Source organism: Parambassis ranga, chromosome 22 (genome assembly GCF_900634625.1).
Source record: "Parambassis ranga chromosome 22, fParRan2.1, whole genome shotgun sequence".
NCBI classification, from domain to species: Eukaryota; Metazoa; Chordata; class Actinopteri; family Ambassidae; genus Parambassis; species Parambassis ranga.
This window is the reverse complement of record NC_041042.1, coordinates 7,701,163-7,728,557: the sequence shown is the minus strand read 5'-3', so window position 1 is coordinate 7,728,557 and position 27,395 is coordinate 7,701,163. Positions and strand designations below refer to the sequence as shown.

Here is a 27,395-nt window from a genome sequence, read left to right as displayed (position 1 = left end):
ACACCACTGAAAAAACAGTAATTGATAACAAGTGGTTTTGGAGAGGTTGTTGCTTTAGTCTGTATGTTAATCTTCATTTCTAATTACTGTGCAAAAGGCTTTTATATCTTCACACAACCAGCCACAATTTGCCCCTTCTGCCATCTTTACTCTGCTAATTAATGAACACTCACCCTGCGGTCACACACACTCCTTACACACAAATAATAGCACAGCAAACTGGACTGGCTGTAAACTCTGTGCAAGGGGAATGATATATTTCAAAGACCTGGGACTTGTCTCCTCCGAGCACATTGACCATGACTTCCATGACGGTCTCGTGCATGCCCAGTATTCTCATTAAGTTCGGGTGCTGGTAGAAAACCTTGTTGTTCATGATGTCACTGGAGAATAAAAGAATACAATATTAGAAGTTCAATAATAAAAAAACAAATCACCAAACTAGAAGGAAACATTATTTAAATGAATCTTTCTCAATGTAAATCATGTCTCTTATAATACAAAACGCTGAAAAACTGCTCAGGAGGTAATAGCAGCCTACCCCAGTCCATCAATCATGAGCTTTTCCTCCTCCTTTCCCATGCGAACAGACAGCAGAGATCTGATCTGACCGAGGGAGGCCAGGAGGTTGATGGTGTCTTGGACTGAGGCTGCACTGATGGTGTACGTCTTCCTCATGGCACGGAGCAGCTCCCCAATGCAGTCGTACTGCCGCCTTAACAGGCTGAACATCTTGCGAACTAGCTGTGGGTCCTGGATGTGACACTCCTGAGCCCAGCTGATCATAGTCTGAGAGATGAGCTCCTTCAGATTTGCTGGAGGGAAAGATCACATAATTTCCTTTTACAATAAAATTAAATTCTAACATGTTTATTCAAATGGGTAAATCACATAGATGATCTAACAATTAAGATGCAACTCATGTCATGAGTAATATAGCAGTTTATCTCTGATAGATATTCATTTTATGGACTAGTCTTCTGCCAAGGCATCCTTCACTTGTTCCAGCCTTGTCCCAGAAAAGAATGAAACTGCCAGGATTTGTTTTTCACTGAAGATTTATGACATAAAATGAGAACCAGTGATCACAACAATGTGCCAAATGATGTTAAATTGCTACAGAGTTGGATTACAAATCTCTGCGGAGTCATCATTACATGTGTGAGTGTGTTTTTACATAATTTGATGCAGTGGTAAAGCTTAAGTGCTTAATTTTCCATAAATTGTATCCTTTACCAGACAATGTAGATGCAGTAGCCTATGTAGTTATTGTATTAAATTAAGTAATGGATTATTGTTTATGAACTTAACTGTAGCTACACCTCCAAAAGCTCTGAAATAGCAACCTTCGTTACACAACATAAAAAAAACATGCCCAGAGAGACAATACTTGACTGGGTGCTCCCCCGTTTACACACCAAGCTTAAGAAAAAAAAATAGATCAGTAATGCAAATGAGAACTTGAGCAGGAAAGAACAAACAGACAGCTCTCTCAGAGTCTCTCAGTTTGAGCTGAATGTGTGTGTCAGCTGCCTACAGGGCTCTGCTTTTAAAGCAGAGGTAATCAGGTGTGTTTCAACAATGTGCGACCTTTTTTTCTTGTTTTGTGGGAAAGAAAGCACAGTTCGCAAGTCTCATTCATGGGAAGGCACATTTTCAGCAGAGCGGAAACAAAACGGTTATGTAAAGAATGATGAGGGGAAGTGGATGTGATATTAATAGTTCTGGCTTCTGTGGTTAAAAGGAGAGATTTGTTTGGACAGCTCGTATGTGGGTTACCCTTAAGGCTTCATTAAAACTGGATCAATAGTGTGTGTGGGTGACGGTGTATTGTGTTTGCTCATGGCACACGAATACACAAAGGACACTAAGACATCAATTAAACACCTTAGAACCATAAATGATGGACTCATTTAAACACAATTGATTTCCTTAAAAGTATTTTTAATTAGGTGATTGAGTTTTTAAGGCCCCTGTGTGTGTTTGGTTGATTGGATCGGTTGGTTTTCAAAGGATTATCTGGTAACTATGGCTGTCAATCAATGCAAAGGTGTGCATGTGTATTCTGTGTGATGGGTGGGGAGCCAGCAGAATGTCAGCGGTAACAGATCCTGCAGCCGAGAGGTGCGTAGGTGTCAGAGAAAGGGCAGAAGCACCAGCTCGATCCAAAATGAGAAGTGACATTTCTTCCTCTCAGCCAACATGCTTCACAACACCTGACTCTCACTCTGTCACACTATCAAACACTCTCACCCCCCCCCTACATCTGCTTTGCTGTTGAATACACCCCTCCAGCACTTTCCCTCGCTGCAACCCTAACAAACAACACCGATGAATACCAGCATCTTAACAATTCACACACAACTCTCTGACTCTCTCTCTCACACACACATCGTTTAAGCAAGTTGTCATGTCACAGTATTGAATGCTTCTGCTGGATTATCCATTCATCAGAAGAGGAAAAAGACTACTTTGCTCCTTTTACTTCATTCCTATAAAATAATGGCCAAGGCGATGGCGCCATCTGTATCTTCAGGGTCTCTCAGGTGATGTAATGAAGAGGGGAAGTTATGCTGGAGTCACAGCAAAGGATCAATTATGCACTTCCCTTTAGCAGCTCAATTCTTGTAAATCCTCATACCACAAATGTCATTTACACACAGCCTCCTGGGGGTAGCACGAACCTTTCCGACGGTGCTATCATCACATCCTAATACTTTGCTTCATGATCACTTATCTGCTTTTTATTTGTGTTAATTAGCATAGGCTAACATGCTGACATGCATCAATCAATCAATTATATTCACCACTAGCACTTGTAAATGCTTCATATGTTTTATTTATTATTACTTAAATATTTTGATACTGTGTGCTGCTGTCTTCTATTGTTCTGCTGCTGTAACACTGAGAGCGTCCCCCACTGTGGGACTAATAATGGATTATCTTATCTCCTTTTGTCAATCACAAAGCAGCCTCAAGCAGCTACATTGAAGAAACTCTTTTTTATGCAGTCTGTAAGCGGACAGTGCATGTTGCAGCAGTGAAACCTTAAAAGGGAAAAATGTTCCTAATAATTATCAGGCACCAAACTAATAACACCGAACATACTGAATCAATAATCGAACCCTTTTAACTGATTTTCCATCACTGCACTGACCCCTGTGCTGATGTGCTGATGTGATGCTGCTGTACTGCAGCTGCCACTGAAAACTAGTCTTCTGATCCATCACAGCTTACATAACCCTGGACCACCATGGAACACAGCATCTGTTTGGGGAATGATACACTCTGCTCTATTTTCATCCCGCCTTGCAGCTGGTGATATGTGTTCTGGTCTTATATGCTGCCCTGTCAGGGTCGACCCAAATCCCTGTGGAGAGATTGCCTTTCAGTGTCTGCAGTCAGCAACACAGATTCCACCAATTTGGCCTCTTCAAATGACCACCATTATATTTGAAGAATTGTCCATGGCGGTAGGATTCACAGAAGGGGATTTGCACTGACATTCAACAGCATGCATGCACTGCCTTACTGCCAGTGCGGGGTAATTAGGAGTGGCTGTATAAAAATTGCTGCCATAAATGGAAACTAACAAATAAAATCTCATCCAACAGTAGTTTCAGATAACACACTCGCCTTCTATACTTAGGGCCAACAAGACAAGGAAGAGTGTATTTTTTTAGGGTAAGTAATAATTTACAATCAGTCACTTGATTGGTGGTCTCTTAACCCGAGCACCACTTGAGATCTAATTTTTCTATATTGTTGGGGCACCCACCATGATTGAGAACTGTGATTGAAATGCGTTTTCTTACCATATGTGTGTGTGTGTGTGTGTGTGTAGTTAATCAGGTGAAGGTGGTTTTATCACTGGTGTTTTTTTTTTCCTCATTTCTTCTTTCTCGCCACCTGCAGCTGGCTGACAGAGGACGCTCTTCACGCTGAAGCCTCTCCTCCACCAGGCTCCATATTACCATAATGAAATTGAAAAGAAATTGAAATGGAAATGACTGCTACCCAGTGACTCAGTCCACACGACACCAGCAGACAAATAGAGGCAACACTGAGGGTGCTGGAAATACAACACAGGAGGCACCTCCTGTTAATTCTGCCCTCCCTCTGTGCAGGGAAAAGCTTGTATAAAGAGAGGTGAATAAGGCCATGAATGAGCAGGATGTAGTGGGAACTGAGTGAATAACAACATGAGTTGTGCCTTCATGGGAAAATAGACCTACACAAACAGAACCACTTCAATCTCTTGCTTAAGAACACTTATATCATTGTGAAATAAAAGCTTTTAAAAAATACTTTCCAAAAGATTTAGGTGATGCTTCAGTGTGTTGCTATGGTTACAAAGGCATAATTGAAGGCTTTCTGATTAAAATTCTGTTTCAGTCCACACCATCGGGCCAATCAGAAGGCTTGGGTATGATGAAACACCAGTGACAATGAGAGCATTGCATTGGATGCAGTTATTTGCTCACATGGTGCAGCTTGCTCCTTCTCTGTTGGCTCCTCTGCTTTGTGCGAGTGACCTTTGATCCTGTTCACCAGCATTAAGAGGCGACCTTTAATAGATGTATCCTGTTCATCTTCGTCTTCCTCCATGGGGATTCCTACACAACACAAAGAGACACACACATATAACAAAAAAACACAATATCTCTGTGAAGCTTGGCCTCCTGTGGGTTATGTATGGGCTGTGCATCAGCCATCTCTTTTCCTATTTTTGTGGCAAATTTCAAGTAATCTTTTGTTGTTCTCTGTGCAGAAGGTGCCATGACAGGTTGGCGCTATGCAGCTGCCATTAGATCAGTAGTACCTTGGAGTGTTGGGCGATTCTATTATTTATCAAAACATTAAGATGTCAGAGCAATTGTACAGGCACTGAACTATAAATCCGCTGCTGAGAGGCAGACAGGAAAAAGGGGAGAAAAGGCAGCATTTTATGAAGTAGACAGCACAATAGCAGCACACATACTAGTGCACAAAATTGCTTATTACTGTTAGATACGTTTTCTGTTTATTCCATATTATATATAGAGTCTGTATTTGTATCCCTGCTGCCAGCGCATGCTAGTCGATCAAAGCAATAAAAAATATTGCATCATGTTAAAAAACAATAATGCAGAGTTAGTAATAAACATAGCCAATAAAAGCAGCACATAACATTTTTGCTAGATCTGCATCTCACCACAGTGGAGCTGCAGTTGGTTGTGAAAATCATAGAGTTCTTCCTGGATGTCTGACGGACAGGGACAGTCATCACCCGTACTGAAATTCAGCAGCATGTTGATCTGAAATATGAAAATAAGACGTAACAAATGTAAGCAGATGCTTCTTTTCTTTAGCAAGCATGACATGAAGTAATTGTATTGAAAAAAAGCTTAAATGTCAAATTATTCCTCCACTCTCACAGACCCAAGCACACTGTGAGAAGCCATTAAAGTAGCTGTGAAGTGCTGAACTCTGTCTCCAGTGGTGACCTCGAAGGGATGCTGTGTGTGAGAGTGTGTGTGTGTGTGTGTGTGTGTGTGTGTGTGTGTGTGCATGCGTGCGTGGACACAGTTGAGTGTGCTTCTCTCAGTGCAGCAAGGACACACAGACCAAGAGAGATGAAGCTTCATTATCACACGCTCACACAGAGGAACAGTTGGAGCAAGGAGCTGCTCATGCTCTCTAGACCATGGAGCCAAAATGAGGGAATTTAATGATATAAAAATGGAATCTAAGGGCGGGAAATGAAATTAGGCATGTATGTGGAAAATTATAGATGTTATGTAACATCTCCCACTCAACTTATCCAGTTACATGCGTCGCTTGAAGTACTGAGGCTGCAGGGTTTTCCTCTGTGGTCAGTGATTGTGGATTCATATGTATTTTTTTAGTCTTTCTCTGACTGATGCACGATTACTTGCATTTACCCTCTGTAACTAATTTGTACCTTTGCATCACATGGGTGTCATAGAGGTGCTAATCTGCTGGGTAAAAGACATCACAAGGGAGCGGGAGATGAAAAGTTGTGCTCAGTTTGTAGCAGCACAATGTAGTCAGATTTCCAGTTTAAGTTTTTGTTTCACATCACACCTTAATTTTAACTGCTACCACCAACTGCATTAAGTGTCATATAGATATGTGTGGACGAATGTAAGTGAATTAATGCACTATATGCATATTCTCTCAATAAACAAGAACCCGAGTCTACTTCAGTTGCAGATTTGCAGATCAATACGCAACTGAAACAAAGAAAAGAATTAAAGGCCACGCACACCCACGCAAGTGAGATCACTTGTTTTGGACCATTAGAGCTCTGCTCAGGAGTGTGTGGGAGTGCGCAGACAGTGTCTGACTGACATCTCTCTCACTTTCCTGTCGGACAAATTTCACTTTTAGCAGTGTGATTGCTGCATCTGCATGAGTCCCATCTGCTAACCCTCAGCCAGATGAGCCGTTACGTGTGCTAATCAAAATATTCATAATATATTATTGGTGCAAATTCATCCTGAGTTTACCTCACCTGTTCTTGAGGAGGTGATCTGAACTCTTTGGTCTTCTTTGCAGTTACAGCGGCTGACATATTTAGGGCCAGCATCAGCTCATTGTAGCGAAACTTCTGGTTGTACTGCAGCTTGGAAACAAAGCTGTCAGAGAAGGACACAATGGCCTCGATTCGGTGCTTCAGCTCGCAGTCACAGAAATAGTGAAGCAGGTTGCACATCTGGAGAACAGACAAGTGGGAGGAGATGAATATTTGCATACATTGAAAACACAGATTGTGTTGCATCACCGCTGCATGCCCAGAAGCAGCTATTAGAGAAACATGCGAACACCTGACGGCGTCACATTATCCCACTTATTGAAGAGATAGTTTCACCAAAGTGATCATTTGTTTAATATGACACAGAGCCATTTCATGTTTGACTGACCTCTGAATGGGCCTATTACCATGGAGTCGTTATGGAGCATTTGATTGAGAGCTCAGCTGTGTTAGTCTTTAGCAGTGAATGGGCACTTGTAGATGTAGATGTTCATTGATTTTACATGCACAGATGATTTACCTTCATTAAGACATTTGACATATGTTTGCATGTGTTTGTCATTTTTACCAGTCGTTTGACGGGCTCTGGCAGCCTCTTCTCCAGCAGTCCTTTCATTGGCTGCTTAGCCTCTTTGGCTGCTTCCTCCTCTCCAGCTTCCACTGCCTTCTCCTCTGCTGCTGTGACTCCCTCTTTGTCTATGGCCCCTGCGGTTCCCTCCTTGTGTGTCTCTCTGAACACATTTGGGTCAATGAGCAGTAAAATCTTGTGGACGTCCTCACTACCTAAAACACCCATAGTCAGCAAGGTGCTAATGAGCTTCAAGATTGGCACAAACTGGTACTCCACGCCTCCTCCTACAGGGTCTCGGATGTGGTGCCCGCCCCCTTGAACAGCCTCTGTCAACATTGTAATTGCTTTCTCCTTCAGTGCATCCAGAGGAATTTGTGGACTATACAGATGCTCACGCTTTGTGCTGATGAAACATGGGGGAGTGAAGTTAAGCCGTGGTTTTAGAGAGGTACTAAGCCCCACCCCTGGTGGGAGGTGCTTTTTAGCATTGGAAAAGAGGCGAATGGAGCGAGTCTCCGCTGTGACTGGAATGATGAACTCGTCTTTCATCATGAGACGTGCCTCTTTGGCCGTCTCTAGGTGGATGCTGATCAGGACGTTGTAGAAGCCCTCGCGCAACATACCAGACAGGTACTGATTGTCGATGGTGTATAAGAGCTGTGACTGGTCCAGGTGGCTGCAGAGGGCGTGCGCCACACGGGTGTTTCCCAGAGCGCACAGGGCGCAGTAGAGTTTCAAGGTGTGGTAATGGAACTTTCTCATGTCCTCCTGTTCAGACAGCTCCATGATGTCAACACACCTGGAAAAAAAGACATTAGTTATTCTGTTGTAACACAGTATATAGGTTAACTATATAGATTATCATCTATATAGTATATAGATGTTAATTAGTCATCTTTAGACTAAGTGAAGCCACTGTATAAACAAATAATGGTGTACCTGTTCTCCTCTGGTATGTGTACTGCTAACATCTGCAGGGGCTCCACACACTGAACCACCCAGCCATGCCTCTCATTCACTCTGGCTGTTTCCACTTTAAGAAAGGTGTTGGGCATGCGGCTCCAAAGAACAGCATTAATGGTTTGGACATCTAGTCGGGGTGGACACTGGGGAACTGGGTTCTTATGTTCACTCTTAAAGACAGCAGATGACAGTGGCATGGCATTCTGGAGGAGACAAACAAAAGCAGCTGGTGAAGTGTATGACTATTTTTTGATGCCAAACACACACTCTGACCTCTGACCACACAACAGTTACAATTTAATTGTTCTGCGGGAGGGTTACAATAAAAGCATATATGAGCAGTATAAAGGGCTTCTTGCATGATTGTACGCAAGATTCCTGTAATGAAAAAATCACCTTTATTTTAGTCAGCTCAAACTGAAAGAGGTTAGGGCTGGTGGGTCGCACAAACACAGCAGGGAAGAGCTTGGTGTTGGGTTCCACCTGAAGCAGAAAATACAGCAAAAAATTATTAAAAGGTCCAAACAGGAAGTACACATCAAACACTAGAACAAGCCTGAGAGAGCACGACTTGCAGCAAGCGGCTTAATGATGCATCATAAAAACTTCACTACTTAGTACACACATGTGTCTGTCTGTGTGTGTGTGTGTGAGTATGCACGATCATTCGAGAGTGTCGGTTGGCGGGATGAGTCAGCAGTGGGTGAAGTCTCAAAGATTTTCAGAGCAAGAGAACATAAGAAGATTAGAGCCTTTGAAAGGTTCTTGAAGATTTCACAAAGGACATCTGAACATGCAAAGTCCAAATTTCATCAATACAGATGCGACACTTCGAAAAATATGCAAAGAATTCAAATAAGTACAGTCAACAGAGGAGCAGATGGACTAAATAAACAAGTATGTTGTATATTCAGTTATAGAAATACAGATCCTTGCGGGTTTATTTATGTACCTGGTAGGATGTCGATATCTCCTTGCCGTTGACAGTGAAGGTCACCAGGCCAGTGGCCAGGTCTATCAGACAACCGATTTCCAGGTCCACGTTGCTCCGACTGGATGAGTGAGCAGCACTGGTCACGTCACCGCCCCACACCATGTAGCAGTTGCTTCTCTTCACACTGTTATTAGGAAGAAAATGTTAAAGATGTTGTCGAACTATTGCCAGCAGTCAGAATGTGTTAATATTAAACAGAGTGCTTCACCTCTCATGAACTCGTCCACGTTCGTCTCCCAGAGTTACAGTCACTGTCCGGTTTTTGCTGAGGTTGAAGTTGTTGCTATAGTAATGGTAGTCGGGGGTTACCCATCCAACCCACACACAGGCAGGGTCCTGACCTGCAAAGATCCTCACTGAGTGGTAGTACTGTAACAGAGGAAAAGAACAGTTAGCCAGCTCAACTCTGTGGGTGATGATTAAAAGGTGCTATCAGACGGATTCAGTACCGTGGTGATGCTGCTGTAGTCCACTCGTCTGCTTTCATCGCTGTGCCTCACTGATCTCAAAGGATATCTAGAAACCACATTCAAGAGTTGATATATATATATCATCACTTTTGCATTGGGCTAATATAACATAGTCTGAGTAGATCAGCACCTGTGTTTAACTTTGAGGGTGTCGTCTTCATGCACTCCGTTCATGTCTACTACAGGACTGGACTTAAAGAAGGAGTGAAACTCCACAGGCATGCTCAGACGACAGAACACCATGTCAGCATTACTGTTCTGGGTACCAAATGTCTTGTGGGTGACTTTCAAACATGGAGGGCTGTCAATGGTGCCATCAATCCTGGTAACCTGTAAATACAAAAAATATTTATAGCCATTTCATTGTTTAGTTTGTCATTTTAATGTCAGATGTTTTTGTTTTGTTTGTTTTCCTCTTACTGCGATGTGGTTGTGGTCCTTTGGCACATTGACAAATGTAGGCAGACGCTTGCTGAACCACATCGTGACCTCACGGTTCATGTTGACAGCAAAGGGTTGAAATCCCTCCTGCAGGCCGCACATGGTGTAGTACTTAAAGGTGCTAGCATCTTTCCCCAGATTCATACGACCCACCTGAGCCAGGCCGAAACTACACACCGGAATAAACCCTGAAGGACAGCCAAAGGGAAGAAAATGAGTGGAGAGAGGAGGAGAGAGAAAGAATAAAAGCTCACAGAACACACACACAGCAGGAGAAAATCAATCCAGCTTTTGAAAAAAAGGCAATTTACAAGTGTCACATTAAATAAGGGTGATTCCATTGCAGGGAGCCACTTATTTTTAACTTACATCCTCAGCATGGTCATTGTGGGTTAAAGCTCCCCGCTCTGCATGTGAAGGCTTTATTAAAAGATGAGTACTGCCCAACAACTCTGTTCTGTTATCACCTTATCAGCCTGACAGTCCCTGACCTTAAGCTAACTCGCTCACATCATATGCACATTTACACATGTCCTCTCTCACCATCTTCTGTTTCAAAGTCAGTGAAGCAGAGTTCAGAGCCCTTAGTGGTGATCAGGATCTCTCCATTGAGAGTGAAGATCATGGACTTGTCCTCCATGTTGATCATACAGCCCACCACATCACCAGCGTGCCAGCAGCGTCCAAACAACCGACTGCCCATGTTCAGACAGTGGCCCTATGCACAGTGCAGGCACACAGATTAAACAATAGAGCAAATAACACACATCGTTACATGTAGATTGGGTTGACAGCTCACTCTGTATCCATCAAAGACGAACGCAAGCTCATCTGTGCCGAGCTCCACATCGGGCTTACATCCGGGTCTGGCCCAGCCCACTCTCATGTCCCCTCCTGTCACAGCCTCAAATTCAAAATACCACTTCCCGTCCTTCACAGCGTACGTTCTCTCCACTCTGAAGAAGCGGATCTTATCAATGCTGAGGCGCTCAACCACCTGTCCTACTGGACAGTGAGACAGACAGTAAACAAACCATTAACAAAGATATGCATAGTAAACATCAACTAAAAAAGAGTGGAAGACAGAATCTTAAATCCTCTTCTGTAAGTAAGACCCACCGCCTTCCTGATCCGAGGGCTCGATGTTGTACCCATAGCCAATCAGAGTGCGGATAGCCTCCCGCAGGCTGTCCCTGTTTGATTTCTTGGTACGTTCATCCAGCAGAACATAAGGAACCAGGCGCGGGTTTCGCTTACTCTTCAGATCCTGCACAATGAAGAGGGAATGTTATGCACTCATTTGCTGAAAACCCATCCCTGTTTATCTCATCAGATGTAGGCTGACTCAAGGGAGCCGGCTTAGTCTTACAGCTGTGGTGTTTGTTAGGACGTTATGTCAATCCCAGTAATTGAGAAGTTAATTGGCCATTTATTGCCTTAGGGCTATTGCTGCTCATCAAATCCTTTATTTTTTTCTGTGTCATTTCCCTTGGCATTACTCCAACTGGGGGTCAAGGCATAATTATAGGCATATCATATTTGGACTACTTACGCAGATTTGTGAGCTTAAATCTAAATCTTGACATATTCCAGTAGGATGCAGGTTCTTTAGTTTGCTCTGAAATTATGTCTCTGCTGTCACTGAAAGTCTTTGACGGGCATTGTTCCAAAGCACTCAGTTACATATTGTCCAGGGCCTAAATGACAAAGCAGGGTGCAGTATGCAGTGCGTTCTGTATGTTCTGTATCTTGTTGCTCTTTACTGCTGACAATCTTACTGTGTAAGGTATAATGATTTATACTTTAAACCATTAAGGAGAATCAAGAACATCTGATGTATTAGTATTATCTATGATCTGCCTTTTGCAAACACAGGCTGTATTTGAGCATACCTGCTGAATGCCGTAGGTCCATCCCTGTTTGATGCGGTCCTTGGCCCACACATTGTGTGCATTTTCGGCCAGTTTGTCAACCAGCAGTTCCTGACCTGGAGTCAGTTTTATGTCAGACAGGTCCAAAGGGGACGGCTTATAACCGTTAGACATCATGTAGCTACATGAAAGAGAAGATAATGAAAAACAGTAAATTTGTCTCTAGTATGGATGCACAGAGAGTCAATCCAGCAGGTCTAGTTTACTCACATTTATAGCCTGATAGAAACCTTTATGACAGCTTAGACTGTATGTTAACAGTAAACAATCCTTTTCTTTCCCTCATACTGCAGGATGTGTTCTGATGGTTGCTGAATCGCATTTTTTTGATTTACCGATCCATTTTAGCACTGCCATAGACAGGCCTAGTGTTTTATGTGTTTATAAATATGTAATCAGACTAAACTTGCCTATATATGCTTGCAATACAAATTATTCAGAAATGTGTCATAAGATAAAAGCACATACTTCTTGGGGAGTTTTATCTTTTTGAGGGAGTCCTCAGCATTCGGATTCACCTGAACTACACGGCAGCCTAATGCCAGCAGGGTCCTGTGGTGGAAAAATATATATATACACACATACATATAAAAGGTTTGACAGTATAAAACTTCCCATGTGTAACATCACCCTAACCTTAAACATGAGCTTTTCCTAAACACAACCTGTGACCTGAAACTAAAAGTAACAACACCACCCTGTAAATAACAACCACAACAACAATAATAACCCCCTGTTTGTTAATGTTGACACACATTATAAACCCACCCTGGCTGCCTATTGCCTTTCTGCCAGAGACTTCTAAAGGCTAACTTCTCTTGCTACTGGCTGGAAGTGTTCAAATTGAGCAGTCAGGGGTTAAATAGTGCATGTCCTAATGTGTTAGAATAGAAAGGCCAAACAGTACCCAGAGGATTGCACCGAGTGTGAAGTGTGTTTGACAAATATCCTTCACACCTTCCAAGAGGACAAAGTGTCAGCAAAAATGAGTTTGATGTCACTCAGCGTCACTCACACACATCTTGCACTGCAGCAGATGAAGATTAATAAAGGCACACCCTCACTTTATCATTTAAAAGGCACTGTTATGACCACAATGAAGAAAATGTAATATATAGACACTGCTATTGTTCTTATGTTCTTTTCTGGGCTGTTTTTCTTGGCTGCGATTAATATACCTTCTTCTGCATTTGACTCCTTACACCACACACCTTTTCCTTTTCAAAAACAAGAATAGAGCGTGGAAAAAAAAATCAATCCATAATACACAACATACTTTAGAGTTTCTGTTGACATCTGCAGATTGTAGTTCTTTTCTGTTTCTGGCAGCTTGGAGAAATCCACCAGGCAAGGATGCTGCCGCTTATTATCATCCCTTATCTGTGAGGAAAAGCACAATCACAAGAAAAAAAACAACATATCAAGCTCCTCCTGTTGTTTCCATTACTACTAATCAACAGTTCCATATCTGTCATGGGAGGAAGTTTTCTAAATGTATGCATATGAAATACACAGCCTTGTAAGTCAATGTCATTGTGAACTAACAAGGAGGGGGGCGGTGGTTATGTGGTTGCAGTGCTGCTGCCTGCTGAGATAAAACAGTCTACACTAGTGAACATGTTATGAAAGAGGAACAAGAGAGCATGTTTTCTTGGGGGAGATAGACAAGTGTGCGGCCGGAATACCAAGTGAGAGGTGTACTGCGTCTCTCGAGCCTGCACTTTACGCCAAACAATTCCTTTGGCGATGCTGCTTAGAGAAGGCGGCATGGCAATGGTGGATGTTTACCAAGAAAACATGCAGCTGTGTGTGTGTGTGTGTGTGTGTGTGTGTGTGTGAGTGGGTCTAACAACAAAGAACAAAAAAGGTATTTATATGCAACCAGGGCTAAATACCAAACAATACTGCTATAGCTTATTCCCTCTGCAGTAGCACTTGAACTGAGAATGCTGCTGAAACTAAATGCAATGAATGACAACTACACAGCACAGAATAAGCTACAGTGGGATCACATCATCTTTTATCTATCACCCAACCACTGTCTGACAAAATGAGCATAGAAAAAAATTAAATAACATACAATAAAGAAATTCTGATTTGGGTTCAGCTTATATGGTCATTTAATTATAATTTATATGTATATTAGATATAAAATCTGTGTCCATACTGTTATAATAACATACTTTTGTTATCTGTTCCTTTACCAAACAGGTTACTTTGGCGTTCTCCTCTTGCTAATCTCCAATAAACCAGGAAGTCATCAGTGAGCCCTTTCCATTCTAAAGTACGGGTGCCCACAGGGTTCACATTGACAGATCATCGGTTTTTATTTCAAATGAGGAAAAACTAAATGCAGACAGGTAAAATTCAGATTTTCCTCTTGGTTTATTGCTGCGCTGAAATTGCCAAAACATCCTGTTCTGCCGCTGGGTGATACAATAGTTTGTAATTTATGACTTATACTAAAAAACACAAACACAATGACTCTGCTACCTACAAACAGACTGGAATGGATCATCTAAATGAGTGATATGAAAAGCACTGAATATGAAAAATGAAAGTGTTCTTTCCACTTACCCTCTGTTTTGGTGTGAACCGCAAATCATAAAAGAGAAAGCAAGATGACATACAGGCTTTTTGTGATGGTTCAGTTCTAATACTACTAAGGACCAATGCATTTCAAGCTCTTAACTTAAGTTCAGATAGGAAATGTGTAATTGTGGTGTTTATTTCACCACAAACATGGCAAAAATGTATGGATTATGCATTTATCTTTTGAACTGAGAGATGTAAGAGAGAATATTCTGAGCAAATGAACAATCTGCCTGCTCTCACCTTGCCGTATGACCAACCCAGCTCAATCTTATTCATTCCCCACAATTCGTGGATGTTCTCAGCCAGCTTGTCCCGAACCTTCTCCAAATGAGGTGGCATGACAATCTTAGGAAAGAAGTGAGAAAGTACACCAGTGTAAATTTGACCTTATAAATGATGATGCTCTCCTCACACTCCTCCCTCTGAGCTTACCTGGCTGGTTTCCACAGGTGTGGGGATGAAGGAGGCCTGAGACAGGAACTGGGTGGTGCCCAGCAGATCTCGAACACCGTCCACATCTCTCTTGTACTCTTTCACCGGCTCCACCTTCATCTTTTCTTTGGGAAGCAGAGCCTCATAACATGGAGCATAACTTGATGGAGGCAGAAACTTAAAGTCGCCATGGCGACCACCCAAAAGGAACCGGACTCTAATGAGAGAAAATGAGAGGACGTAAGACACTACAATTTCTGGACATTTAATAACTGTGGGAAACATGTATAAATATAAATTAGATCTAATCACATAATAAAATACAAGCAGCCAATAAAAATAAAACCAACCATTAAGTTAAACTTAATGATTGTCCCACCACTTAAACAGCTTCAGATATTTCTGCTCTAACATAGACAAGTTTAGCTCTGAGTGTGAGAAAACATCTGAGGCCAGAATTGCGAAGTGTCTCTCCTGAGGCCGACAAATATAGCAACTCATGTAGTAGTGGTGACGCAGCCAAGCACATTCTGACTGCAGCCCTCAATTATTGAGTGGGTGTGTGTGACTGTCACTTTCTGGCATGTTAAAGTCCACAGAGGCTTTGTCCCGTTCACTGGGTCAGGCTCAAGTACAAGTCTGGACACGTTTATACACTCAAAATTATATGTGGTATTTTGCATATAGAATAACCATCTTAAGCACATGAGGTGGCTAATCTCAGTTAATATAAGCCAAACAGTATTTGCCCCCAGTAGCCTTTTGCACAACACAAATTAGGCTATTTACACCTGAGACAGGAGCTGAGTGGACAGCTCTACGCCTTTGGGTGTAAATAACTGCTATGTTACTTACCCATGTGCAAATTAATATTCTTTTTACTATTTATTATAATAGAAAATTATTATGATGGTATGTGCTGATAATGTAATTTGTTCAAAGACATGTACGTGTTGTCTATTTTTTTGTGGAAGCACAAGCAATTTTCTACAAAATCATATGCCGTGTTTGCTTTTTTTTATCCAGCCGTGGGAAAAGAATTTACTTTCTGGTGGCTTAGATGTCCAAATAAAATCAGACTAGTTTTTGGTGACTCAGAGTGAAAGCTGCAAAACACTGCTGTGCTCTTCAAAGTCAGAGTCAATCATGGAATCATGGAAAACTGCTGGAGCTTGAAATTCCATTTTAAAGTCTTGTCAATCAGACTATCTGCAGTCGCCATGGCAACAGAGAGAAAAATAAAGCTGTTCCCCTATATATATATATATATATATATATATATATATATATATATATATATATATATATATAAATAAATCTATATCTTTAGGCATGTGCTCATCTGTCTGACATGTCTGTGCTTATGTGTGTTGCTCATTCATCAAGGAGGACTAAAATGTGTCCGCTTGCCTCATACAACTCACCGGAGAAACAAACAAACACTCACTTGACCCCTGCGGAGAAGCTGACAACGGGGAAGAAGAGCCCGTCTGTGTTGAAATTTTCAAACATGCCCTGGACGGGCTGTCCGTTGATCCTGAAAGAGATGCTGGGTGCTCCCAGGTCCAGACAGCAGCTCACCACATCCTCTGAGGTCAGGATGTGCTGGTTCATCGACGCAACCGCCCGCGGGATACGACCTGTTCAGGACACACACACTGTTACATGAAATATGACCTAGTGAGAGATGCTGGCAGCATTCAGATCTCGCTCGCAAACACATGGATGAAACACACACATTTGTGCACACAGCTACACACTCTGGGCAAGGAGTTCATCCCTGCAGGGCAGTGATTCTGTCTAGACGCAACCTGGCTGTTGCCCAGGGTTACCGCTCATCTTTAATATGTATGCTTATTATCATCTCAGCCACAAGCAAACACTAATTTATACTTCTGACCACCCACCTGACCAGAGATGGAGTCCATCAAAACCATATGAGTAGAGGTCATCTCCGACTCCGTTACCGCCCCAGCCTTCTCCTCCTCCAGGGTAAGGTGCATATCCTTTAGCGTTGGCCCAGCCCACTCTCAAGTGGGAAGGCTCGCTGGTCACAAAGTGGTCCACCTGGTCGATCATCAGCTCATAGTACCACTTCTTATACTGAGCAGAGCCCTCACTCACCCCCAGGAAGATGTTGGGTCGCATACTGGCAACAAAGTGAAATGTGAACTCACCAAACGTCCATGAATACAAAGTAATATCTTATTTTTCAAAAGAAAACAAATAAAAGGACAAGAGGATTTGATTTAATGTTGTTAGTTCAGATTTTCTCCTCTTTACTGAAATTCTTGTCAGAGAATAAAAGGGCTAGAATAATTTGTGCTTCATCAACTGAACGTTTTGGTTGAGAGGACATGGCCCACATACCAATTTGAGGATCATGTTTAGTGTACACATACACTAGTCATGTTGTTTTAGGTGTTGTTCAATCAATTACACGGTCCATGGATTGGAATGCTGAGTGTACACTCACACACGATGCAATGTGTGGTGCTCTGAAGCCTGCTAAACACAGGTGTTTACAAAGCAGAGGTTTTACACAACCATAAATAAAACAAACTAGTTCTTGTATAGATTTTTTTATACTTCTATAATAGTTTAAATGTTTTTAATTGTTGTTTTTTGTGGTGTACCATGATATCAGAGGTGCATGATGGTGAAAAGCAGCATGGTGTGTGGATGGCATCTCTAACCTCTGGACAACATTGACCAGCTGGGTTTGCATCAGCAGATCTCTCTTGGGCAATAAGTGATCACAGATGAGGTTCTGATTGGTTCTCACAGCTACACCGTTACACACACACAGCGAGCAGAGCACGTCCAGAATCTAAAAACAAGGAATCCCAAGCACCAGGAAGGATAATTAGCAACAACATCAAGGGGACAGACACAGCAGTGCAACTGATTACACCTTTACTTCATTTACCCTATTAAACTAGGACTATGAATCCATTTTATCAGAAATGATTAATTATCTGTGTCTCTAATCACTGTCCAGGGGGCTGCTCTGGGGACAGCCTCTTTTTATACAACCACTGCATAATAACTGCTTAGTGGGGAAAAAACATGTCTAATAATGCCCCCTTTGATGTTTGCATAACAGAGCTGTAGAATTAAATGGGCCGGGAAGCTCAGCCAGGGGTGACAGTCCAGAGCACCTGCACTTTATCATTGACCCTTTTCTCCAGCTTACATAACAAAATGATCCATTTAAGCTGATGTATGACCCCAACCAGCTGACTGTCTTGCATGCTGGTAAAAGTTAAGCACAATCAATTAGTAGCTAAAGAGAAGAAGTGCTGGCAAAGAGGCTGTGAGGGATGTGTTGTGGAAATAAATGTGCATCCAATAAGTCATTTTAGTCAACTTAATGAGGAAAGAACTAGAAATAACTTTTAGAGGAAGTTTTGAGCATATTTTGCCTGATTCAAAAGTTTTTAGTTGCTGTCACTGTGCAGCGTTCTGGCTGAGTTACAGATCATCATTACAGCTGTCGTGCCTTTACAGTAAATACACTGCTCAAATAAGGGAACACTAAAATCACACATCCTAGATCTCAATGAATAAAATATTTGAGTTGAAAATCTTCATTCATTTCATAGCGGAATATGTTGAGAACAAAATAACATAAAAATGATCAATGTAAATCAAAATTATTATTCCATGGAGGTCTGGATTTGGTGCCTCCTCCATGCTCTGGACACTGTGCTGACCGACACAGCAAACCTTCTTGCCACAGCTCTCATTGATGTGCCATCCTGGATGAGCTGCACTACCTGAGCAGCTTGTGTGGGTTGTAGACACCGCCTCATGCTACCTCTAGGGCTGAGAGCACTGACAAAATGCAAAAGTTAGCAAAATATCAGGCAGAAAGGATGAGAGCAGAGAAATGGTCTGTGGTCAGCACCTGCTGAACCTCTCCTTTATAGGGGTTGTCTTGATAACTGCCTCTCATTTCCACCTGTTGTCTGTTCCATTTGCACAATGGCAGCTGAAACTGATTCACAATCAGTGTTGATCCTAACTGGACAAGTGTGATTGACTTGGAGTTACATTGTGTTCTTTAAGTGTTCCCCTTTTTTGGAGCAGTGTATATAAGCACAGCCAGCAACTTTGCACAAAAACTGTTGAACTAGTCATTTAAAGGACCAGGGTGTACAATTTAGTAAAACTGAGGTAGGAAGTTGAAGATTTTAGTTTACTGACACCTTGCTCTCCAAGCCAACTTCAAAAAAATGTGTGAAAATGCACAAAATAACCTTATGACTAAATATAATATTTACTTATCTCTCTCTCTCTCATCTTTTTCATAACATATCCCCGGGCAGAATGCATACATTATATCCCAATGTAAATATCCCCTGCATTAACATGTGAGGGAAGCGCTGCTGCATACAGCTCACCTTGTGGTTGCGTCCATGCTTGTAGAGCAGTGATATGATAGATTTAATGTGTCCTCTCTGGATGATGTTGAGTGCCTCTGGGCTCTCAATTAGAATGCAGTGCAGAACTTCCAGGATGCCTGCACAGCCGCAAAATTCATCAATTAGTTAACATTCACAGAAGAGAAAGACACACCAGAGGACACCCGTCAAAGAGACGCTCAGTCCACATGGACCGACAGAGAGTGCTGCTGGTATATTCTTTAATGCACATTTAAAAGGTGTAGGTACCTATATTCCTGTATTATTTTTAATCCAGCATACTCATCTTTTGACAGACTCCCCTCTGAGGAGTGCTGGATCACATTCAAAAGATCTGAATGTGTGATGTCTCACAATAGTTATCTCACAGTGCTTGACTTTCACTGGAGGCTCAGTATGTGTGGGTATGATAATGAGTGTACCTGAGGAAGACTCCAGTCTCTCCAACTTGCTCACCAGCCAGTCCAAGTTGTTAGAGAACTGGGTGCAGTTGTTTCGATTTCCTCGGATTAACGCCGCTGCAGGGCACAAGGAGAGTTTGTAAGTCAAAATTTAAACCAAAAAAAAAACTGTGCTTTGGAGGTTTGACAGATCCTTGTCAGCACATTGTCTGATGTGTCTTATGCAAAAACAAAACAATGTCACCAAAAGGTAAATGAATGCCCAAACCAGTTAAAAAACAGAGATCCTGCCTTGAGAGAAGGTCTAAGATAGAAGGAAGGAGTGCTCCAGGGAGAAAATAAACATATGCAGACAAACACACCCACACATGTCCTACAAGAAAAAGACAGGTCATCCAATGCAGACAGACAGAGAAGAAAGGAGGGAGGCATCCCAAATCCACTTAGCGCTGCACCAGACCAGGTGTGTGGAGGAGGGAACGAGAGAACAGCGATACGTGGCTTGAACACTAATACGAGCCAGGAGGTGAAATCAGTGTAAATAACAGCTTGAAGGACATTCTTAGAGGGCAGAGGGCCTTCAGCGTGGCAAGATGAGAGATACACTTTTACATATGAGATCCTCTCCTGAAGAATGGGTCATTTCAAAAACAATGGCTGCCTGCTTGACATGCTCTGCTCACAGATACATCTTTTATTTGACAGCTGGTGAAAAAAATGTCCAAGACAAACATTGTACACATCAGAGAGAAGACAACAGTGCATGCAGGAACACGGGGAACAGCAAAAAAAAATACATGTTTTTCTCCCTGCCAGGTCTTTTTAGTGAGATCTGTCTGTATCTGACAGAGCATATGGTGGCAGTGCAAGAGGTTAAAACACTGTTTGGAAAAGAGGACTGATGACATTGGACTATAGGACCAAAGAAAGAATGCAGACAAAAGAGTAAAGCAGCACAGACAGGGATGAAAATTGACATTTGGCAAAAAAAAAAAAAAAAATTAGGCCAATAGGGGACACTAAACCTTTATGTGCATGGGACGACTGATTTTTTTTGGAAGCACATCATATGAACTGCTGCTTATGTGATGTGCTTCCAAGTGTTCTCTCCAACTATAGGGTGCATGTGTGTGAGCATTATAAATGAGTATTTATGGTGTGTACATGCGTGTATAAGCTGTAAATAGCTCACTAAACACCAGGTCAGCACGGACCTTCATCAAGACTCAACCACTACAGCTTCTTCATCTTCGAACCACTCCAAGATTGATTGCACTGGGGAATCTAAGTGTGTGTGTGTATGGTAGACCAGCGTCTTACCCAGCAGCTCATAGAGCAGGTTGAGAATGTCTTTCCATGCTGCTCCGGCCTCAGAGCCAGCGCACTCTCCGAAGTGAGCGGCGCTGTTGTAGACATTTAAACGGTCGATACAGTTGGACACCAGGGTCAGCATGCCCTGTGATATGCACACAAAAAAAACATCAGAAACATGATTTAACCACATGTGGAAAGAAAACAACAAACGCCCATTAAAATATGTCTCATATTAATGACAAACTCTCATTAGATTAAGAGCTTCATTTGGTGAAATCTATCTCCACAGTGATTTATACCGTAGAGAAATATCTATAGTGATCAGATATGCTAAATGGAGGTCATAAAAAAGACAAAATGGAAATTGCAGATAATTTATAAGCCCAGCAAAAATCATGAGTCAGCTGTCTGTAGTGACAAATTGACCATATAAATGTAATGTATAGGGGGAGGGACAAAGACATGCTATTCTGGTCTATAATACAGTAAGAAATGCATACAAATGTACATTCAAACCACAGTAATGCATGATAACATACATGTTTGTTAAACAAACATATTACTAATACCTAATTCATATATTTGGTTGTCTCAAGGTTATGGTGATACTTAATGTCATTGTAGCCCAAACAAGTTAAGGAGAGTTTTGATAGTTTGATCGTAGAGCCCCTCAGTGAGGCAGCTGACATTTTGTAATTGATGAAAGCAATTTAGGGCCTGGAGGCTTAGCAGAAAGCTTCAGTGCACTCACGCCAGCCTGGGGAAAACTTATAACACTAAAACTGCTGACACCATCATATGCGGTGCCTCCAAATACAAGATGGCAATGAAACACACCACAAAGAATCAATTGCTTTAGCCCTTCACATACTTCTCTAAGTCCCCTGCTGCTGCTGGCGGCTCAGCCGCACGTGTAGCCACTTACTAAAATTGCCTCAATTCTAGCTCCTCACTCGGTAATATTTGGATGCACTTAGGAAGAGATCATGATATTAACTGAGATTTCATGAGTGATTAAGTTTTCCAAAACCTCCTCCATGATGAAACTCACTTCCTGCTTAAAGAGGTTCTGCCTGTTCTTGAGTGAACGCAGCTTGATCTGCCTCTCTTCGTGCTCCAGCTCGGCGTGAGGGAGCTGGAAATAGGTGATGAGGTCATTGAGAGTTTGGAGCACCTCCTCGACAGGCAGGGTGACCAGTATCCTATTCTTAACACCCAGACAATCCAGGTCTCTGTGAGTGGGAGGCAGAGAAAAGAAAAAAAAGTAAATAAATAAATAAATACAAATTCCCCCCATTCATCACAAATGCACAGGACCCCAGATAAAGACATTGGAAATGAGAGGCTGTGCAGACTTGTAGAGAGGCAGCGATGACTAACACAATGTTTAGCCCACAGGTTCACTCAAGCTGAAATGTTGATTTCCGCTGGCCTGCTAAAAATAGCTCTTGTCGTAAGCGTGGGAGGGGTGTGTGGGAGACGTGTGTGTCACAGCCACAGGGGAGGCTGACAGACTCTCACATGTTACCGCCATGAGTGCCCCCAAGCACGACCCAGGGGACAGCAGGCTCTTTGATAACAAATATAAGGTGGTGGAAGCATCCACTTACGTACTACGTGTCTTGCTTATTCATCGCTGGCCGTGCGTAACAGTAACGCAGCTGTAGTTTTTGCAATTTGGAAACGCATGGCTGGTGCACTGAGTGAGCTGTCTGGGGCTGTGCCACTCCACTCAGTCAAAATTATACCAGGAGCCTCACTCACGATCTGGAGGGGTGTAGTGTCACCACTGTGTGGACTGTTTGAGAGTCTGGGGGGCATTGAGATGTCTGGTTTTTAGGCTCCAGCTGTAATTCAGTGATGAGGTGGCACATCATCTTTATAAATTGTGTCCTTCCATCATCAGTGCGTTGCTTATGTAACTTGAGCTGGTGACAGAGTCTTCTGCAGATTACCCTAATAAAGTGGCTCAAGACAAATGTGGACTGTAATTTGGTTTAATTGGGTGATTTGTGCAATCACGTCACAGCAGTGAGTAATAGAGCAATTTCATCCAATATGCAGTATACCTGATGAATCGCTTAAAGAGCAGTGTGGTGTTGCGGATGATTCGTGCTGCTCGGGACTCTTCGTGTTGACAACGCTGGAGGGTCAAACCATCATCCATGTGACCTTCAGAGTGTAGGCACGCCTTGAGAGAGCAAGACGTGGAGAGAAAGAGGGTGACACATTGCCATGAGATGATAAAGATGTGGGATAGAACCAGAAACAGGAAGCCATTTAATGTAGGAAACCTCTCTAGTAGTTCTCAGCCAACACTGTGCTACAATGTCTGGAACACAGGTGCTGACACTACAGGCTATCTGGCTGTGTTTGCATAGAGGACACACTGTCACGCACATTATCACGCAGACATTTCTATCACTTCTACCACCCTAGCCAAGGGACAAGGTTTATATTTAGTCAAGGCAGGGATACAAACCAATATAATGAAATCAATTCATTATCCTCAAAATAATTATCTGCTTCAGGGAATCTCATTTATTTATCAACTTTGTTTTTGTGTGTGCTCTGCATCTGAAGACAGAGAGGGGTTCGGGTTTGTCGCCACTCACTCTTCTCTTGAGAGGACCCAGACGAGCAGATTTGACATCCGGTGCCTGGTAAGAGAGCCAGAGTCCTGTGGCCACATGCATGATGAAGCAGATCGAGTCCCCATATTTAATCTCGGCCACCCCCATGCCCTCAATGTCCCGCTTGGGGCTCTGCTCCAGCTTCTCCTGCACAGGAAGGGGACAAAGCTGTCAGTGCAAAGTATGAGCACGCTAGGACAATATGAACATGTGCACATGCTGCATGCAAATTTGTTCTTAATCAAGCTACCAACCACATGTCAACTGCATCTGCTGTTTACAGCTCCACCCATCACTGTTAGAGGATTGTATTTGTTCTACTATTAGGATCGCATGCAGCTACAATCAGGAATGGACATTGGGAGACAGATGATAAATGTCTTCACTTATACTCCATAATACATGCTTTGAATCCACACGGGAAGGGTCACTAATTGGCTCACAATCGCTGGTCATATCTAGAAACCCCATTACACAGAGTATAGCTAAATGGTCGGTTCAGTCAGAGTTGGCAAGTTCAGCTAAATTAACCTCTGTGGTGTAGCTTTCACTGGTCCAATAAGTCTTGTAATTTCCATTGTCCTTGGAAAAAAAATGTGATTTTCCAGCTCAAGGATAGTGGGCGGTTCATTTGTAAAAGGTTTAGAGGTGATCCATTGTAACGCCTTCTCATTGGCATTTAATGAGTAACCGTGTGGTTGCTCCGCTGTGACACAGGTCACCTTGAGGAACAGCAGGGAGTCAAACATACATACTCTATGTGCGTTTCTGCCCTTGTATCAGTGCGTGTGGTGCCCTTGCCTTAGAGGCTCTGAAGCAGAAGGCCGTAGCAACGGTGTCAGACCTCTCCCGGTCCTGCAGCACCAGCCCCCTGTCTTCAGTCAGGGCCAGGTAGTGACCGGTGGTCAGGTGGCGTAGTCGGAAGGGCTGGCCCCAGCGGATGTGGCTCCCACTCCAGCTGTCAAGGTCACACCAACACATTAAAAATTAAATATGCATACAAAGTGAATTTCATAAGCCATGGAATGTCTGCTAATTAGGTGATCTAAACATGTTGCCAGCTGTTATTTACCTAGCATGGTTGTGATCAAAACATCAATAAATAGCAGAAAAATATTTTGCTAAGTGTGTGCTTAGTATGTTTAGAAAAAAGGAAAATCATTGTCACAATTTTGATAAATACATTGAAATGGAACCGGAACAGAAAAAAAAGGTGAGATGGAAAAATAAAATAGTAATGGGAAAAAGCAATACAAGACAAAGTGAGAGACAGGATGTAGATCATGTGAAACACAACCCACCTGATTCGAAGTGGCTCCAGCCTCCACAAGGACCTCGCCTTGGCACCGGCTTTACCCGTCTCATAGTTGACTATCCTGGGAATGCCAAAGAAGCATGAGTGGGCGGTCTGTCTGTGGATGCTTTAACTGTCTAGCAACCACTGACACCGTCAAGGTCATTCATCCTAGCTTAGAAGGATAGCACCTCTTTCTTCTCATTTGTCACACTAATATTTACTGACAAGATGTTTGACTCAGACACATAAACACACACACACAGGCTGTATTTACTGCAGACTACAGCATCACATCTTTCAAAAAGAGACATGTGCGCCCTGATAACCCACAGCTACACTGTCTATCAGCGATATGGGTGACTGGGTCCCAAGATAAAAGAAATAGCTCATCACCTCTTGGTGACAGCTTGGAGTGTGTTTGATCTGCCCCAGAAAATGTAAGACCCCTGAACAGCATGCTCCTTCTGCTGAATTTCAAGGGCAAAACCAGAAGAAAAGCCAAAGCTAGAAATTAATATCTAATCCCACCTCCCCTGTATCTGCCATGCTCTGTTCTAAAAATAGACACTGTGTGTGTACGTGTGTGTGTGTGTGTCCAAGAGGAAGACACACATCTCCTGGCACCTGGCTGAGTGCGTACGGGCCTTGCCCACTGTTTTGACCCACTTCGAGCTCAGTGTGCCATTTTTCTGTGGCCTACCTTTACTCGTGTTGGCACCAAGCAGCTATACTGCAGATAAAAATAACTCAGTAGCCATTTTGGCTCCCTGGAGAGCAGAGTGTTACATTGTCCTAAGACATTTTCATGAAGCGTGGTGAAAGCAGATGCATAATAGTGAACTCACGGCTCAGTAAGCTTCTCATGTGCTGTGTAACTGCCTGTGTGTTCAAGCTTGTAGCTGTGCTGTGTTGCGCACCTCTGTTCTTCCTCGCTCTGGTCTGATCCTGGGATGGTCACTACCTCATCATGCCCATGGAACAATCGCATCACGTGACCACCCAAAAGGTAGCCTATTAGAGGAGAACAGAATAAAACATTGTAATCTTTTATTGTCTACAGTACCTGATAATCTGCATAATATTATCATAACAGATCTATGTATCAAAACATTTCCGCTGAACGACAACAACTGGACGGATTTTTCAATCATCTTCTTACATGTATGTCTATATAATTGAAGTCTTTACCTTCCTCTATGTTGCTACCAGAGCAGATAGGATGGACGTTCCACAGAGTTTGCATGAATGAAGCATCCACTTGGATGTTGCCATTGGAGATGGATAAGTGCTGCGAAGAGAGCACATGCAACTTTTGACTTACTTGTGCACAGCCATACATAATTCACCATAAATGTGATGGTCACTTATCAGCAGTTCAGCTAGAGTTGGTCTAGATGAAAACAGATTACCAGTGTGAGTTGAAGGAACCATAAAACGGACTGACAGATGCCTTTGGTGTTTGGGGATTCATACCGTATGGGGAATTTCAATGCTATGTGTGTGTGTGTCAGTGAAAAACACACATTTTCTGGCAGCTGTGTCCTGATCATCCTCCGTCCCTCCCTGCAGCCCCTAGGTGCTGCGTGTCCTCACATACCACAGTGACAGCTGGGACAGAGTGCCAGATTGACATAGGTGACTGTAAGGCGATACTGGTCATCGGCCCATGCCCCCTTTGCATAGAGGGATAAACGCCGCCTGCTTCCTGTCACCAGCTTCGTGGATCACAATGAACATGCTTTCCAGGGTTAACACAGCACTGTGCTAAAATACTAAGCTCAGGGGGCAGGTCGGTCTAATAGTAAAAGAAGCCTTTTGCTGTAAAGGTCAGTCCAGAAGTGCAGCAGGGATGTAATCATTATTAATGGGATGGGGATGTGAGGAGGATGATAACAGAGGGGCCTCATTTGAGATGGCACTGGCAGCACTATAAAGCAACCATAATCCACCAAAGCAGACATTTCTAGTGCAAATCAAATTATGCTTAGAGTAATTGTGAGTGGTCTTGCAGGCATACAGATGGAAAAAAAGTTGTTGCTTTTAAAGTTAAGCCTTTAGCTGCAGAGAGGTGATGAGGTGAGTGCAGCATGTGGTGACAGGATTGGGATAATCTGAAATTTTGTTACATCGAGGGAGCACAGGATGTTCTCCTGCTAAGAGTTCTGCACAAGCAGCAACCTCCAGGGCTGAGAAATTAAGCGTGGAAGTGCCAAACACTGCAGCTTCTCATTCCACTACAGCTCCAAGGATCAATGGCAAATAATAAACTTACAAGGTATCGCTCTGAGGACACGCTGACGAGGATGAGGTCATCACCGATGCGCACTTTCTCTCCTTCAGATCTCTGTTTGGAGGCAGGGTGGATCGTCCACCAACAAGCTTCACCTA

General features: G+C 42.8%; 1 protein-coding gene across 1 annotated transcript in view; it reads right to left on the bottom strand.

Moving 5' to 3' along the window:
* LOC114427776 (ryanodine receptor 3) overlaps positions 1–27,395 on the bottom strand; it is an 84,171-nt gene that overhangs the window by 33,460 nt on the left and 23,316 nt on the right. The window contains exons 8-43 of the mRNA XM_028395992.1: positions 27,280–27,392; positions 26,196–26,295; positions 25,925–26,018; positions 25,012–25,086; positions 24,512–24,668; positions 23,693–23,857; positions 23,147–23,268; positions 22,129–22,309; positions 21,084–21,219; positions 19,785–19,880; positions 19,342–19,460; positions 17,632–17,765; positions 16,843–17,084; positions 16,383–16,575; positions 14,936–15,152; positions 14,744–14,848; positions 14,486–14,488; positions 13,185–13,288; positions 12,377–12,460; positions 11,870–12,029; positions 11,097–11,244; positions 10,777–10,979; positions 10,521–10,695; positions 9,957–10,165; positions 9,667–9,866; positions 9,516–9,582; positions 9,275–9,435; positions 9,025–9,190; positions 8,469–8,555; positions 8,049–8,275; positions 7,107–7,908; positions 6,518–6,718; positions 5,195–5,297; positions 4,485–4,616; positions 542–815; positions 269–383 (exon numbers count right to left, since the gene is read on the bottom strand). Of these exons, the coding sequence (XP_028251793.1) occupies positions 269–383; positions 542–815; positions 4,485–4,616; positions 5,195–5,297; positions 6,518–6,718; positions 7,107–7,908; positions 8,049–8,275; positions 8,469–8,555; positions 9,025–9,190; positions 9,275–9,435; positions 9,516–9,582; positions 9,667–9,866; positions 9,957–10,165; positions 10,521–10,695; positions 10,777–10,979; positions 11,097–11,244; positions 11,870–12,029; positions 12,377–12,460; positions 13,185–13,288; positions 14,486–14,488; positions 14,744–14,848; positions 14,936–15,152; positions 16,383–16,575; positions 16,843–17,084; positions 17,632–17,765; positions 19,342–19,460; positions 19,785–19,880; positions 21,084–21,219; positions 22,129–22,309; positions 23,147–23,268; positions 23,693–23,857; positions 24,512–24,668; positions 25,012–25,086; positions 25,925–26,018; positions 26,196–26,295; positions 27,280–27,392 (5,870 nt within the window). The remainder of the gene's footprint in view (positions 1–268; positions 384–541; positions 816–4,484; positions 4,617–5,194; positions 5,298–6,517; positions 6,719–7,106; positions 7,909–8,048; positions 8,276–8,468; positions 8,556–9,024; positions 9,191–9,274; positions 9,436–9,515; positions 9,583–9,666; positions 9,867–9,956; positions 10,166–10,520; positions 10,696–10,776; positions 10,980–11,096; positions 11,245–11,869; positions 12,030–12,376; positions 12,461–13,184; positions 13,289–14,485; positions 14,489–14,743; positions 14,849–14,935; positions 15,153–16,382; positions 16,576–16,842; positions 17,085–17,631; positions 17,766–19,341; positions 19,461–19,784; positions 19,881–21,083; positions 21,220–22,128; positions 22,310–23,146; positions 23,269–23,692; positions 23,858–24,511; positions 24,669–25,011; positions 25,087–25,924; positions 26,019–26,195; positions 26,296–27,279; positions 27,393–27,395) is intronic.